The 14,800-nt window shown below is 37.8% G+C and overlaps 1 protein-coding gene across 9 annotated transcripts in view; it reads left to right on the top strand.

Moving 5' to 3' along the window:
- Positions 1-12,026, top strand: part of LRCH2 (leucine rich repeats and calponin homology domain containing 2) — a 37,788-nt gene extending 25,762 nt beyond the window's left edge. For 6 of the 9 annotated variants that reach the window (XM_068205366.1, XM_068205363.1, XM_068205370.1 and 3 more), the window contains 8 exons: positions 3,132-3,248; positions 5,118-5,162; positions 5,569-5,619; positions 6,697-6,754; positions 7,411-7,523; positions 9,321-9,458; positions 9,668-9,745; positions 10,872-12,026. In XM_068205366.1, coding sequence (XP_068061467.1) covers positions 3,132-3,248; positions 5,118-5,162; positions 5,569-5,619; positions 6,697-6,754; positions 7,411-7,523; positions 9,321-9,458; positions 9,668-9,745; positions 10,872-10,991 — 720 coding nt within the window. In that variant the 3' untranslated portion in view covers positions 10,992-12,026. The remainder of the gene's footprint in view (positions 1-3,131; positions 3,249-5,117; positions 5,163-5,568; positions 5,620-6,696; positions 6,755-7,410; positions 7,524-9,320; positions 9,459-9,667; positions 9,746-10,871) is intronic. The other 3 variants (XM_068205364.1, XM_068205371.1, XM_068205368.1) reach the window with 2 other exon arrangements.
- The last annotated feature ends 2,774 nt before the right edge of the window (positions 12,027-14,800 follow it).

Genomic DNA, 14,800 nt, shown 5'->3' with positions numbered 1-14,800 from the left:
ACTAATGAGGCATAAATTTTACTTTCTTGGGTTTAGTATGTCTTTCCATATAAAGGTATTGCCTCACCATAATGTTCAGTTTGGTTTTTAGATGCAGCTTCTAGATGGATTGAAGTATGTAGGCCTTTAATTTCCATACCTCAATGAGAAGCTTGCGTGATATGACAAAATTCCAGTTAAACTGTAGAGAGTACTTTATTATTTCAATCTGTTAGTTATCTACAATTGCTTTAAATGCCCTCATATTCTTGTAAAAAGAAATAGAAATGTTGTGGTACCCTTAGGAAACAGGCTGTTTAGATTGTCTACTTTCAATTTTCATAAGGCAGGCAGTCATATATATTTATTATTATTTAAGAATCAATCTACTTTAGCTGTCTCCTCAGTATGTATTTCATAATACAATGCTTTGAAAGAGATTTCTCTTCCAGCTTGTTGGGGTGTATAATCTTTTAGATAGAAACAGCCAACAAATACTCCAACTGTCTTGTTGTAGCCATCCTTTCTCTGTGTGATGAGTATTCACAGTGAGAAATTAGATGTGCTAGTGGCTAACCGCACTGGAAACTGGTGTATTTCTGGCAGCCTTTGGTGATTTCCTAACCTACCTACAAAATTAGTCTCAATGCTGAAAAGTGTTATTTTCTCAAGAATTATTTCATAGATTATTTTTCTTCTGTGAAATACATTTTAGAATTTGAAAATAAATAGGTGGTTTCTACCAGAATCACCATTAAGACTCTTAAATTTTGTCCTGGGTTGACAAGGAAGTGAGTTTTCTTGGGAAGTTATAGTCAAACCAATCAGTGGTCAGCTTTGAATATTGACACCTGGTGTGACCACTGAAGACATTGGACATGCCTCTGAGAACACAGTGGGTTAAAAGCAGAGAATGGCCAGGGAAACTTTCTCTTCTGTTCTGCTCAGTGAAGAGCTCAGAGCTCCCCTGCCCAGCCATGGGCTGGGTGGGGGAGGGGAAGCCATGCGGCCTAGGAGAGGTAGGCCAGGGGGTGAAGGGACTGGAACTGGGTTGGCCCCTGCAGGACGGAAGGGTGGAAAAAACTGAGATGTCTTTGTTTCCCCCCCCCAGAGGGAGAGAGAGAGAGAGACAGAGAGCCTCTGTCACCTGGAAATTTGATATCATGTGCCAGCAGTATGCTGGCAGTGCAGAAAGGGGAGGAGGAAGGTGCCCAGGTTTGGAAGAGCTGGGCAGGCTGCTGTGAGATTTCAGTCGTCCTGGGAGCCCAACATTTAACCCTGTCTTAGGCAAAGAAAGCTTTGCAAAACACTACTCCTCCTCAATTTGAAAGAGCAGAGACAGTCTGGGACCTGAGATGTCAGAAGAAGATGGAAAAGAAATCCTAGGTGGGAGGAGATGATGGAGTGGCCTTTGGCTGGGCTTTTCTTGTATAGCCATAGACTGAACCAATTCTCAACACAGAGACTACATTTAGGGGGATGCAGTGGTTTGAGCCAAGAGAGTGACCTGCTGCAGTGATTGCCAATGCAGGAGTGGGGGTGACCTGCTGTAGTGACTGCCAGGGCAGGAGAGAGCGTGACCTGCTGCAGTGACGCCATGTGCAGGAGTGGAGTGAACAGAGAAAGATGAGGAGGGTGTGGTGGTGCCCTCTGTCTTCAGGGAAGAAGATCTCTGTTCTCGAGACCCTTGGCCTCAGGGAAGGAGAAAATGGGGGGGACTGTTGTCCCAAAATGAGAAACTGTTGTTCTTTTGGTCCTTGGCAAAGCATCTTTAAAGGAACCCTATGAGCAGTCTTCGTCCATGCACTGTGGTGAGAGCACTGTACATGGAAGGAGGATGTCAAGATGGCAGATTTTCTCTGGGCGGTGCCATGTATGACATGGAAACATAAGAAGTTTCAACTGTGTTTCCTGTGGAGGACTAGGGTACAAGAGAGACTCCTCTTTCCCTTGGTGCACTGAGAATTGATTGAGTGGTGGTAACTTGATCAAGGGTCCAAGGTTTTGTCTCACTGTGTTTTGGTGGAAATTGGGTCGGAAGAGGAGGAATGTTTTAAAGAATTTTAATTCTGTTTTCCTGATGCTGTGCCTCAGTCGCAGGAGAATGGGTTGGCGCAGGCTGCTGGCAAGCTCCGACCCGCTCTCCCCTAGGCGTGCGCCACGAGTGGCTGCTCCCCGCCTCAGCCACTGGCAGGCAGAGGGTAGAGGTTCAGCCGCAGGCTCTGGTCCTTTACCGACAGAAGCAGCCAGTAAGAGTGGACCCCCGTCGAAGGATCGAGGCAAAGGAAAAAGGGAAGGACCCTTGCTTGAGTCTCTGAGTAGTCTTTATTTCGCCCCTTGCAGGGAGCAGCACAGGTGACACAGTGTAACAACTTGAAGGAAAGTCAGAGGCAAAAGGGCTCGAAGTAGAGAAAAACGGCAACTTTTAAGGGGGGGCTGTCCCCAGGGGGGAGACAGCCTAACAACAAAGCAAGTGCTAGATAGGCGGAGTATGGGTGGATATATGTAAACATAAAACCAATAGGGAAGGAGAAGGGGAGAGTGCATGCTTAATATGCCAATGAGTGAAAGGAAATATCATAACTGACAAGGAAGCTTCTAGATAAATAATGACAGACAAGCTGCAGGGGCAGGATTCGGAGGATGGACAGGAAAGGATATGGAAATAAGGGAGGTATATACCAGGACTGACATGGAGAAAAGCAGGAAAACAGGTGGAAAACAACTTTAGGGAGACACTATTAGGAAAACTGAACAGGGGTGAATAGGGACAAACCTATTCATTACAAACAACATTACAAAAAACATTACAATATTTTAAACAATTTCTTAAGCAAATAAATGTCAAAATCCCACTACCACATTTTCCTGTGTGTTCCTTTTACCATAGTGTAGGTTAATAATTTTTTTTCTTTATTTCTAAGCTCGAGCCTGCTCTGCTCTATTTCTGGTTGCATCTCACAGCACTGATTTGAGAAAAATATATTTTCAGGGTGCAGTGGCATCGTGCCAGCGCCAACCCATGACAACTTTCAGGTTATAAAGCTAGATTGAGGCAGGCAAACAATTAACTGTTGTAGTTCATAATAATTTGTGCTTATACGCAAAAGGGATGATTACATTTTACATTAAAGTATTTCTGACTATTATAGTCACTGGAAAACCAGAAGGATTCAGTGGATGAGCAGCACTGGCCAGAAACACAGCCAGTAATCTGGCAGAATGAAGAGAGAAGGAGAAGTAAACAAATTAGAAAAGAGTATTTCAAGGTAAGGGGGGGAGTGAGGGTGGGTGACACTTTTTTTAATGAGAGTAGAAGAAACTATTAAACTAAGTAAAGATAGATTCTCAAAGGTTGTGATGCTTTTAAATTTGCATGTAACATATAATTTTGTTATTTTACTCTTTTGATTATTATTTATAGGTATGTATTTAGGATAATTTGAGAGTGCAGGAAAATCAACAGGAAAAAAATTGATAAAAGATTTTGTTTATCCTTCAAATAAAAGAAAGTAATTAATTGTTGTTTTCTGGCAAAACCAAAAACTAATCTTGTCATTGGTCCTTCACCATCTATTTGGAGGGATTTTTATTTAACCATTTATGTACTTATTTTTAGTGCAAAGAAAAGATACATTGCCTTGTTTTTTGCAGCATGGTTCTAGGAATGATTTATGCCTTTTTGGTCTCAAGGCATTAGTTTTCATTTCAGAAGGAATATTTTCAGTGTTCCCTTGATGCTGTAGTGTGCACCCTCAGTCAGCAGGTGCCAGTGTCTGCTTTCTGCAGAACAGAGGGGAAGTTCTAGCAGCATTAGGTAACGTTTGTTTTGGGCTAAGTAGAAAAATAGGAGAACTCTGAGCAGAGCTAGGTTGAATTAGAATTAAATTTGTCACTTAAGAAATTAGTTTCTTGGGTCTTTGCCATCAAACATCCTTGTGAAATGCCAGGGAACTTCAAAGAAATTAAATTCTTGGGAGAACGGAGCATGCCATACATCTCAGATATATTGTTGTGGTTACAGAAGCTTTTTTTTTTTTGTGAAGGGATTATGGAATTGTATCTTCTTTTCAGGGTTTTCATCCTGAAATTAATTTTTGCTGTGGCATTGAAGAAGAGAGAGAGAGAAACTTCTTAGTGAAACAGAATTCAGTTGTTTGGCTGGTTAAAGAGCTGTGCTACCAATACAGAAGTGGTTCCTCATAACTTACCAGTGAATTCTGTGATGGAAGCAGATGCCTGAAATCGCATTACATACAGCTCTAGATGGGTCTCCTAAGTGAATTAAACAGCCTGTACTAGTAACAAACGACACTCTTTCATAGTTTCATTTGCAAAACCAAGGCAGTAAGCCACAGAAAAAGAGCTTGTTTGCCGTGGCAAACTGGGAAAAAAAAATAGGCACCATTGCTGTTGTGAGAAACCAGTGACAATACAGTTGTCTCTTGCTTAGCCTGCATTTGTGTCACATCATGAAGAGGAGTAGCCTGGCCACATACACCCCACAAACTTAGACTTTTGTAGTGATGATATTTTTAATTTGATCTGCATGGGGCTCCTCTACTTTTTAGTACACTTTATCTGTAGACAATGAAATACATTTATTTTTTTAAATACCACTTTTGTAAATTTTTTCCTTCAATTCTTCCTTAATTTTCTCCGCTTTCTGCATTATCAGGGAAGTGGGGCAGTGATGAAGGCAACACACAACAAATCAGAAAGACATGGGGGTAAAGCATGTCAAGTCAATTTCCTGAAGTGTAAACAATTATAGTCACATAAAACATATTACAAAAGTAGCTTTCACAGGTTGCATATTTTTTTCTAGGAAATAATTCTTTGTGTTAGCAGTTGTTAAGAACTTTTCACTTGGATCAGCTGTCACATGCAGAGTTTACATTATAAAATTGTTTCGTTTTAAAATGCACTTACCTCTTCAACTAATGAAGGCCTTGTCTAGCCTAGAAATGTCATGTTCTTTTCTGGTTTGTTTCTTTTTGTTCCTTTGTTTCTGTAACATGGATTTTTTTTCTCAGCAGTTCCATTAGTAATAAGTAACATCTTGAGTGAAAGCAAGCCTTTTAGTTCAAATGAAAACCATGTTTTCATTTAAAGTAATAATTGTGTGTGTTTTGCAGTATAAGTCTTCCAGAAAGAATTCAAGTGGAAATGAAAATGATGAGGTGAGATGTAGCAGTTGTGTGAAATATTAAGAAATAAATTTATTCTCTTTTCTTTTTTGAACGAATTAACTTTGCATTCCAAAGCCATAGCAGAAATAACTATTACACTCCTTTATTTGGAAAAAAAAAAAAAAAAAAAGATCATGATTGCCTGCTGGGAAACAGTAGGATGTTTGCTTGCTTTGGTGATAGCAAAATTAATCCACCTATCAAGCAGAGGTGATGTAAAACTAATATTTGATAAAAACAGCGAATAGTGGTTCCTTGCCTTACATATTTTAAATTTAGTTGCTGCCAGTTTGTAGCATACTTGGCAAATGTTACATGTCTCATGGATTTCATAATTTCATATTTCTTAAAGCATCACTTTCATTTTTATAATTTCATCTCTTTGATTTCTTTTTAGCAAGACAGTGATAATATTAATGTGTCCCCACAGTCTCCTGTGTCGTCTCAGGTACAAATTTGTGGGTTTGTTTTTCATTCAACAAATATTTCTTTGTGTTCATTGCTGTCACCAGGTTTTCATGCAGATACTAAGCTGTTAGTTTCCTTTGAAATTACAATTAGAAGTATTTCATCATAATAAAAATTCAAAAAGAGATAGAAACTAGAGACAGGTATTACAACTTGTTTTACCTTTGCAACTCTGGTCTCCCCTAGAGTTCTTCTTTTTGACTGGTGTGAGGAAAGGTGCATTGCTTTGTCTCCATTATCTTCCCTGATGAAAATACTAATGAAACAAAAATCAAATTTGCCATATTTGATAGGCCTTCCTAAGGAAGACTGCTCTTCAGGGCACATAGTCACTGAGAGGATTTGAAGTTTATGGTTTAGTACTTTATACATCACCGGGAACCCAAAAGTGATGACACTTCTCAAGGAGTTTCATCCTTCTCAATCCTGGGTGTCACCTTTGTGGTGCAGCCTTCCAGCTTCATTCAGGGGTTGCTGTGCCTGAAGTCTCACTGTGAGAGCACTGCACTGCTTAGCACAAAATAAAGTAAATATTATTAACATTTCTACCTCATGTCAGTAATCAGTCTGAGAGAGAAGAATTAAAACATCTCCTAGAATACACTGGGATGAAACAAGGGTATTTCTTGTACATAACAAGATACTGAGTGCATTTTTCTTTTCATATGGTGAAATGAGAAAAACCTGGTCTTCATAGTTGGAAGTCGATATTGCTTAAGAAATGTTTTGATGCTAAACATTGGGAGAATATTTGCATTTGCATTGGCTTACAGCTGGCTTAAACTCTGTTCACAGAATGGTTTGCAGTAGTTTGAAATATTTTGCAATACATTTTAGATAATCTGGTGCTGCTTTTCTTTCTCCTTATGACAGTTTTATCTATATGTAGTAAGGTTACGTTCATTCAATTTATTTTATATTGTCCTCTTCAAAAGACTTTTACAGTTAAGCAGAAGCACTCTCCTTAGGCAAGAATAACTTAAACAGTATCTTGATGGGAACAAAAGTTAACTTCTTTTAATGAGTGGAAGAAAACTGACTTTATCTCTTTCAACAGGATTATGAAAGGACAGATAGTAACACTCATGGTCCATTTGGTCTCAAACCAAGATCAGGTAAGCTGCAGTTCTCTAACACGGTGTGTTTTTTTGCTAGGCTGCAAGAGGCAATAAGCATAACAGATGTCACAGTACAGCAGTTCACTCAATATACTTATTGCTGCAGAGTGCTGGGAAAGGCACAGACAGCTGCTTTGACAAACAAATAATTGGAAGCTTCTCAAGTTGTAGAGTGATTTATTTGGGTTTTTTTTAGGAAGTTGTTTTAGTTAAGCTATTTTTCCCACTTCTTTATTTTGTGCATACTTAGACATTGTCAAAGAACAGGGAAACAGTACACAATTGTTTTTGAGGTTTGATGGCTTAAAGGCTTTAAGCTTGATTAAAAGTAAAACACAATGCAAATACTTTCAAAGCTAGACTGATATTCTTGAAGAAGTGCAGATGGAATTGTATGTCCCATATTGATATTTCATTATTGAAGCCAGTTCAGTCTCCATGTTTTCTAATTATCCATTTACACTTGAGTAAGATGATCTTTGCATTTTATTTGAAAGATGTTTCATAGGCAGCATCTTGTCTAGCAGGATGCTTAAATATATTTGTTCTTAAAAGTTCTGCATTTTTTTTCCTGTTTTTATCCTCAGTTGTAGATCTTCAGTTTTTGAATGTTTTCAATCTGATTTCTGACTGACTTCCCTCATGTTTGACAGCTTTCATCCGTACCTCACGCCAGGACTACGGTGCAATGGATCCTGGGTTTACTATGAGGAGGAAAATGGAACATTTAAGGGAAGAAAGGGAACAAATCAGACAGCTTCGCAATGTAGGTACCATCATACACTATATGGGTGCAGTGCATTTGGTTTGTTCTGTTCCACAATTTAAATCTTCATTTTAAAGGCCTCCAAGTTGTTGCAGTTATACAAGTGTCCCTTGGACACTCTTGGATGTTCCGAGCCCAGGTCAAAAGCATTTGAGACCCTGAAATGCAGCCACAGCCCCCTGTGGCTTTGAACCTGATCCATGGAACAATTTACCAACCTTGCAAGAAGAACAAGAAATCACAAAAGTTTAGATATTATAGTAGAAGTAGTCACAAAGTGAAAGGAAGAATTTTTGAGTGCTGTACAAGGGGGTTTTAAGCCTTGTACAAAGGAGTCTGAGTTTTGTACATGGGGGTTAGAAGTTCTAAGATGGAGGGACTTGGGTGTGCCCTGTCCTCTTTCTTTCTCCTTCCTAACCTCCATGTTCATGGTGATGTTGGCACTCTCAGATTAGTTTAGAGTAGAAAGTCACTGTTCAATATAGGTGATAGGCATTGGGGAAAACCATAAACATTTAATACGTAATGTATGTATAAAAGAAGGCACCAGCGCCCTGGGTGTCAGAGTGTGCCTTTGCCTGACTGCTGAATGGACCGCAGCAGTTCAGGAAGAAAATCTTTTGGATAACATACAATAAACTACCTTGAGACCGGACGACTGAAGACTACTGAGTCTTTCTTTAGAAGCACGGGTTGGAAGAGACTTTTACACCTTTCCAAGTCACCCCAATCAGGGAGTGAGACCCGACATACAAGGGCATCCATGTAGTGGTACTTCTTCCTAAGGAATTTCATGTAACAGGCTTCACTGGTACCTGTTTGGGTCCAACCATAATACTGACTGGGAATTTGCTGGGGTTGTTTTCTTTCTAAAAAACAAAGTGAAATGAATTTTTTCTGAGGTTTTAAATTTTCTAGGGAGATAATAAATCTGCTTGTGTTTGCTATTGTTTGACCTGAGATCTGAAGAAAAATGATTATTTTCTAAATGGACAAATGCTTTTTGAGTGTAGAAAGTTGCTACAAATTTCATGATCCTGGATACATTTTGGATTTCTAGTAAATTGTTTTTTGTCTAGTTCTGTTTTTAAGGTTTTTAGCAGTTAGAGTTAACTAAATCATAGCTGCTTTGCTTTTCAGGGCAGTGTTGATTTGTGGTGTGCCTTCTATGAAGGGTGTTTGTTTGTCTGGTTCACTTCCTGAGCAGTGAAGTCTTCTTGTTGGGGTGGGAAAAACCATTGTTTGCCTTCTCTGTTTTGCAACACAAGAGTGGGCCCTTGGCCACTCCAGCTTAACTTTTATCTCTACAAGTGAAATAGCCTTTCCCACATTTGTGTTCCCTTCTTTTTATTTTCCTCCTTCTCATAAAATCCTGTATGGTTTCATCTCACAGATTCTGCCCACTAAGCACTGATCACACATTCAGCATAACACTTCTGTCCTTAAGTTCTGTGCTTTCCTGTTATGAGCAGTGAGTTTGTTGTATGGGCTTGAGAGCTGTGTATTCTGGTCATTGTTGGCAGAAAAGACATTTCTCAGTGTATGTTGTTGTATTGTCATTTAAAAAACCCCACAAAATAACAAAACGCAAGAAAAACCAAACAATACAAACAAAAGAAACACAGGGCCTATAAGGAGAAAAGGATGTTTTTACTGAGTAAAGCATAAATTTATTCTGTTTATTTCAATTTAGTATAAAAATGTTCCTTTTAACATCTACATGCTTTAAAATACCCTGCTTTTAAAATGAAAAACTAGCTAATGTTGTGAGTAACTTACTTATGGCCTTTTTCCTAGAATCTTGAATCCAGGTTGAAGGTAATTTTGCCAGATGACATTGGAGCAGCGTTGATGGATGGGGTGGTTCTTTGCCATTTAGCCAATCACATAAGGCCACGTTCTGTTGCCAGCATTCACGTCCCATCGCCAGCAGTGGTAAGGCATAAATAATTTATCTCATTTTTGGTACATCTTAAATGAAAAGAAGCTTTTGAATTTCGATATTAAACATTGTGAGTCATGTTTACCGCATTGATTTGCTACATTACTCACTTTGGTTTTTCAGTAACTGTTAGTGAATTTACAACAGAAATACAGACTCCTTCATGAATGTCTAATGAAGATCTAATATCCTGTCTTCACAGCCTAAACTCAGCATGGCAAAGTGCCGAAGAAATGTTGAAAATTTTCTTGATGCTTGTAAAAAATTGGGCGTTCCACAGGTACGCTAATTGCTTTATTGATTTATTAATAACCACAGAAAACGTCAGCAAATACTGAGTTTGGGGGGTTAGGGGATCTTTATTTAGGGAGCGCTAGTGATTAAGACACTAACCAGAGAACTTTATGATCTGAAGAGAAATTCCATTCCAGGCTTATGGGGTGGACTTGAGGAAGCTACTTTATGGGTTTCTAGTCGGTTCTTAATAGTGAAACTAACACTGACCTCCTTGTAATGTATATTGTCATCTAAACAAAAGAATGGACTTGAGAGGGTAATGTTTTATTACTTGAAAGTCTTGAGTTTAGTAACTAATTTTGGCATCAATTCAGTCTGCCTAGGAAATATCCTTCACTTACAGAAGTCTGTAGCCTGAATGATTGGCTGTCTTTTTTAGCATGGCTGTAGTTGCACTTGTGCTTCTGTTGCCCAAGTGTATCCTCTTACCTCCTTTTATGAGGGGGAAAAAATTTAAAAATAAGTAATTTCCTGCAGATTATGAGACAAAAAATTCCCTTGATCTTCTTTAGTGCAAGAAGAAAATTAGTTGATAGATTTAGAAGCTGGTTTACTGCTCTGCCATAGCTTCTGTCTCATGTGGAGCCACAGGCCATTCAGAAGCTAGAGGTGCTGAGATTTACCTCATGAATTACTTGTAACACCAGCTGACAGTTGGGAAGATTGTCCAGCTTGTGCTGAATTTTGAGATTGAATGATGACTTTCTTGGAGAATGGTTCATTATTGAGTTTATCAGCTCTTCTAAGTTATCCCAAGGGAAAGATTGTTAAGAAGATGGCAAAACAAGGGAGAGGGAGAAGGCCACTGAGCCAACAGCACCCACCAGCTTGTTTTTCTGACTCTGCATATGAAAAGAAAGCCCTTTAAGAATTTAGCAGTCTTTTATGTGTCTTCGGACATTTTCATAGTGTAACACTTCAAAGAGATTGTAACTATAACAAGTTTCTGCGCATTCTGTTGCTCTAGAGAACCACAGGGACATTTAAGGCCAAAGGTGTTTTCTCTGAAAGTGCCTTCCTGACGTGTGTGTGGCTTCAGAGGATGTGTTCGTTACCTGCCCTGGGGACAAAGGCATGGAACTGGTTAAATGTTTTGTGTTCTTTTGCAGGAGAGACTTTGCTTACCTCATCACATTCTGGAGGAAAGGGGTCTGGTGAAGGTTGGCCTCACAGTTCAAGCTCTGCTTGAGTTGCCTGCATTGAAAGTATCTCAGCTTTCTTCCATGTGACACAACTTCTTGGCAGCTAGACAGCTTCCCATTTGCTCTGTTATAGATTGCTCTGAGGCACTTCAGCCTCCTACACGGGAAGACCCAAGCCATCAAAAACTAAAACCTGTCCAGATACTGTAGAGAGCCTTACTTTGGAGCTGTGTGTGAAAACCTTGGAGTCAGTTCACAGTTAAAAGAACATAACTATTATTTTTTTTCTCTTTTGTAATTGGATGTATAAAGAGAATGTGGTAGCATCAGGTTCTCTTTCTAGTTATGTTAAAAGCTGCCATGTAACATCTCAGAGTTAAATTCCTTTTAACTCTAGATTAACTTTAGATTCCTTTTTTTCCATTGAAAATGTTGTTTAAATTACTTTTGAAAGTACAAAGCACACCCCCTGTCACTTTAATTTTTTGAGTCAATCATTTGATTTAAAGATGTCAAAAATGTAGCGATGGTATGATGGTAAAAATGTGAGTAACTGATCACTTGTAATCCCCTTTCACTTTCTGAAAGCTTAATATTTGCGTTCTTTGTTTTTTGCACTCCTGATTATAACTTATGCACTTCTGACATTGCCAGTATTGAGTCTGAGTGTCTGGTGATTACACAGAACAGGATACAACGAGATAAGGACACAGCTTATTGTTTTCCCAGTCTTCTAGGTTGGTGCCAAATATTTTTTTTCAGTTGTACTGTAGATTGTTTACCTGTGAAGTGCCTGTGTAATTGATAACTCTTAATAGTCTTAAACATTTTTGAAGTTTTTTTGTTTCAAATAGATAAAATAGAAATTTTTAAATATTTTAATAGTTTTTTCGTAAAATCAGTATGTGAAGATTTAAGTAATACTTCACATTTTTGGTGTTGGGTGTTTTAAGTTTGTTGCACAATTGTTGTCTAATAATTAGAAAACACTGTAAATACTTTTTATTTATGATATTTAATTTGATAATACCTGATTACTTTTGGTTTATTGTATTGTTGGACAAAAACAAAGTTGTCTACTTTTCTTTGTTTGGGACAAACAAATACACATGATGAATAAGACAGGAGGACTAGTGATTCATACAGAGTAATTTAGGACATTTTGATAAAACTGCCAAAATCTCAGGTTTACACTGTGATGTTCAGGATTTTATGTAATATTGCTCCTGATCTCACATGACATTTTTACAACAGCTATATCCATAATTTAGCTGGGAAGTATCAGTGTTTATCTTTTTAGTGTTTGCAGGGTTTATTTACATGAGTGTGGCATTAGCACACATGAGTAATTTACACAAGTGTGGCATTAGCACACAGGTCAGTTTGTACAAATGTCACTGTGCTGAGAAATTGGATGGATGGATAAATGTGAAAATGAAACATTTCCACTGTGGTGTTCTTTTGAAACTTCTGAGTCCATGTATTTGTTTGCTTCTGAACAAATTCTTGGTGTGTTGAGAACATTTTGAAACCATACACAGTTGAATTCTTCTCTAAACAAATTGCAAATAATTTCATAATTTTGGTAGTAGATCTGTTTGTATTAGTTTGTTCTTCGTGAATAGGTAGCTCAATTAAAAAAATGTTTTGACTGCCACAGATTTTTTATTTCAGGCTAAGTTATTTTCAGTTGAGGGATGTTTGCCAGGCATGTGACAAGATTTGATTCTGTTCTTTCCAATTGACCAAGACCCTATGTAAGATAATTCATCAAAAACTGAGGGAAGAGTGTTGTCTGTTCCCTGTACTGTAGTCCTTAAAGGCAATAGCTGACAGGAAAAATAACTTTTCTGATGATAAGTTTAAATATACCACTTATTTTTAAATCCATTGAAATAAGTTTGTTTACATGTAATAGTTAAAATCCACTGTTGTTCATATAGTGTTGACTTAAAACGCAGCTTATGGAGAGGCTGGTGTATAAATTAATTTGCAAAGTCGTAGGTATAAATCTTAGTTTAGATAAATATGTGTTTAAAGAAACTGGATTGCTTTGACATTTGAAATATCGTATTTCAAATCTATCTCTAATTGGTTCTTGTATCTCTTTTAATGGTTATTTTAGCAACTCCAGTCTCTATTTTCATTAATGGCGTTATCTGAAAAGTCATGCAAAATCTAATGAAAAAGTTATAATTCACTTAGTAAAATGCTAGCCTGCTACATTTAAGAAATCCAGCCACTCAAAAAGAATAAGTCTTTCATTTCACTGTTGTTGCTACTACCAGAGCAAAATTCTAGTTCAGTGTTAGCCATGGAAGTGCTAACTATAAATTGTCACTTTGTTATCTGAAAACTGATCTTCACTGTTATTTCATTGTCATATTTAAAAACATTTTCTGATCTTAAGGTAACATTTTTCTTTCTTGAACTAATTTTATTAAGTTACATCACAGTGTAAACATTAAGAATTCCCTTGATGTAGCATGGTAGCTGCTGACTACTTAGGGTTTTTTCAAACTCCTTAGTAAGTTGAAAACTGGATATGAAACTTATGTACTCATTTTAAACTGGAATCTACTAAAAAAACTTTTCTTTTTTTTTTTTTTTAGTACTCTGCAGTTCTTCCCCACAGGCTTGCTACCAGCAGTCGTGCTTTGCCATTCCTTGGAAATTATTATGGCCGCCTTCTTGGGGAAGGATAGTGTCATGAGTCTTCCAAGGCTTTCCTTTTAGGATGGCAAAGATTAAAGCTTTCAAGTACCCTTAGGAGTAGTCTGAGAAAAGACCCACTGTGCTTGGATGAATCTTTTTTCTCATCTCTAACTCTTTTTACTACTATTAATAATAATCTAAAGCCTTGCTAACATTGGCTTGTACCCACTGTGATTTCTTTAACAGCAATTTCAAAAATGATACTAAAAAGATTTGAATGTTAAGTTTTCATTTCCAGGTAGCCTGTGAAGATAGTTATGTATCCTCTGTACAAGAATTTGCATATACTCTATTCCTTTTCCCCTTTCCTTTTGATTCCCAGCATCTTACTTACTTTTGTTAATTTTCAGGTCTAGTGCATTCCGGTTGTTGGTTACTCTGGGCCACTTCCCTTCTTCCTCTTGAATTTTTTAAAGGAATTGTTCCAGTGGCACTGGTGAACCATTGTGATTCCAGAATCCATGTTCCAAACATTTCCAGTGTTTGAGATACCCATCTTCCATTTTGTTTAGGATTTTTTTAGTACTTGATACAGCTGATAGGGAAGGTAAAAACAGAGGCCTGCTCAGTTCCTGTTGCACTCATTTTATTTTCACTTACAACATGAAGAAAAGTCAACATTAAAAGCTTTAAGAAGGAGCATTAAGTTTTCCTAATAAACTTTGCAATAATGTGGCATGAATTGTAAATTACAGAGTGGATCAGCATAGTGGCAGGGCTTCTGGCCTTGTGTATTTTTTTCTGTGTTTTGTGTCACTGGAATGCAGTATGTTACATGTGACTGAACTTTTCACTTGAGCAATAATGTCCCAGATATGGTGAGGTCTTACAGCAGTGACAGTAAAATAATTGTTGTGAAATCTAGTGTTTTCCCAGAGAGTATCTCAGAAATACTTTTCATCTGTTCTCCAGCACTGTTCACTGGGGCACTGCTGGGGATGCAGAAACCAACCAGACCCCTAATCTGGAGGATTTCCAAAATCTAACCAAGAACTATGAACATAAAACAGGGAGGAATGGATTTGAAACAATAAACAACTGACATGAATCATAAGTTTTTTTTTTTTAATCCTAGGCTTTACTGAAGTCAAGGCAAGTTTTACCCTTGACTTCAGTAGATTTTTGCCTTTTCTGTTTGTGGAGCACCTGAGCTGAAGACCGTAGCAAACATGGCTTAAACT

The sequence above is a fragment of the Anomalospiza imberbis genome, chromosome 14 (assembly GCF_031753505.1).
Source record: "Anomalospiza imberbis isolate Cuckoo-Finch-1a 21T00152 chromosome 14, ASM3175350v1, whole genome shotgun sequence".
NCBI classification, from domain to species: Eukaryota; Metazoa; Chordata; class Aves; order Passeriformes; family Viduidae; genus Anomalospiza; species Anomalospiza imberbis.
The sequence above is the reverse complement of the archived record's forward strand: the minus strand, read 5'-3'. Positions and strand labels throughout refer to the sequence as shown.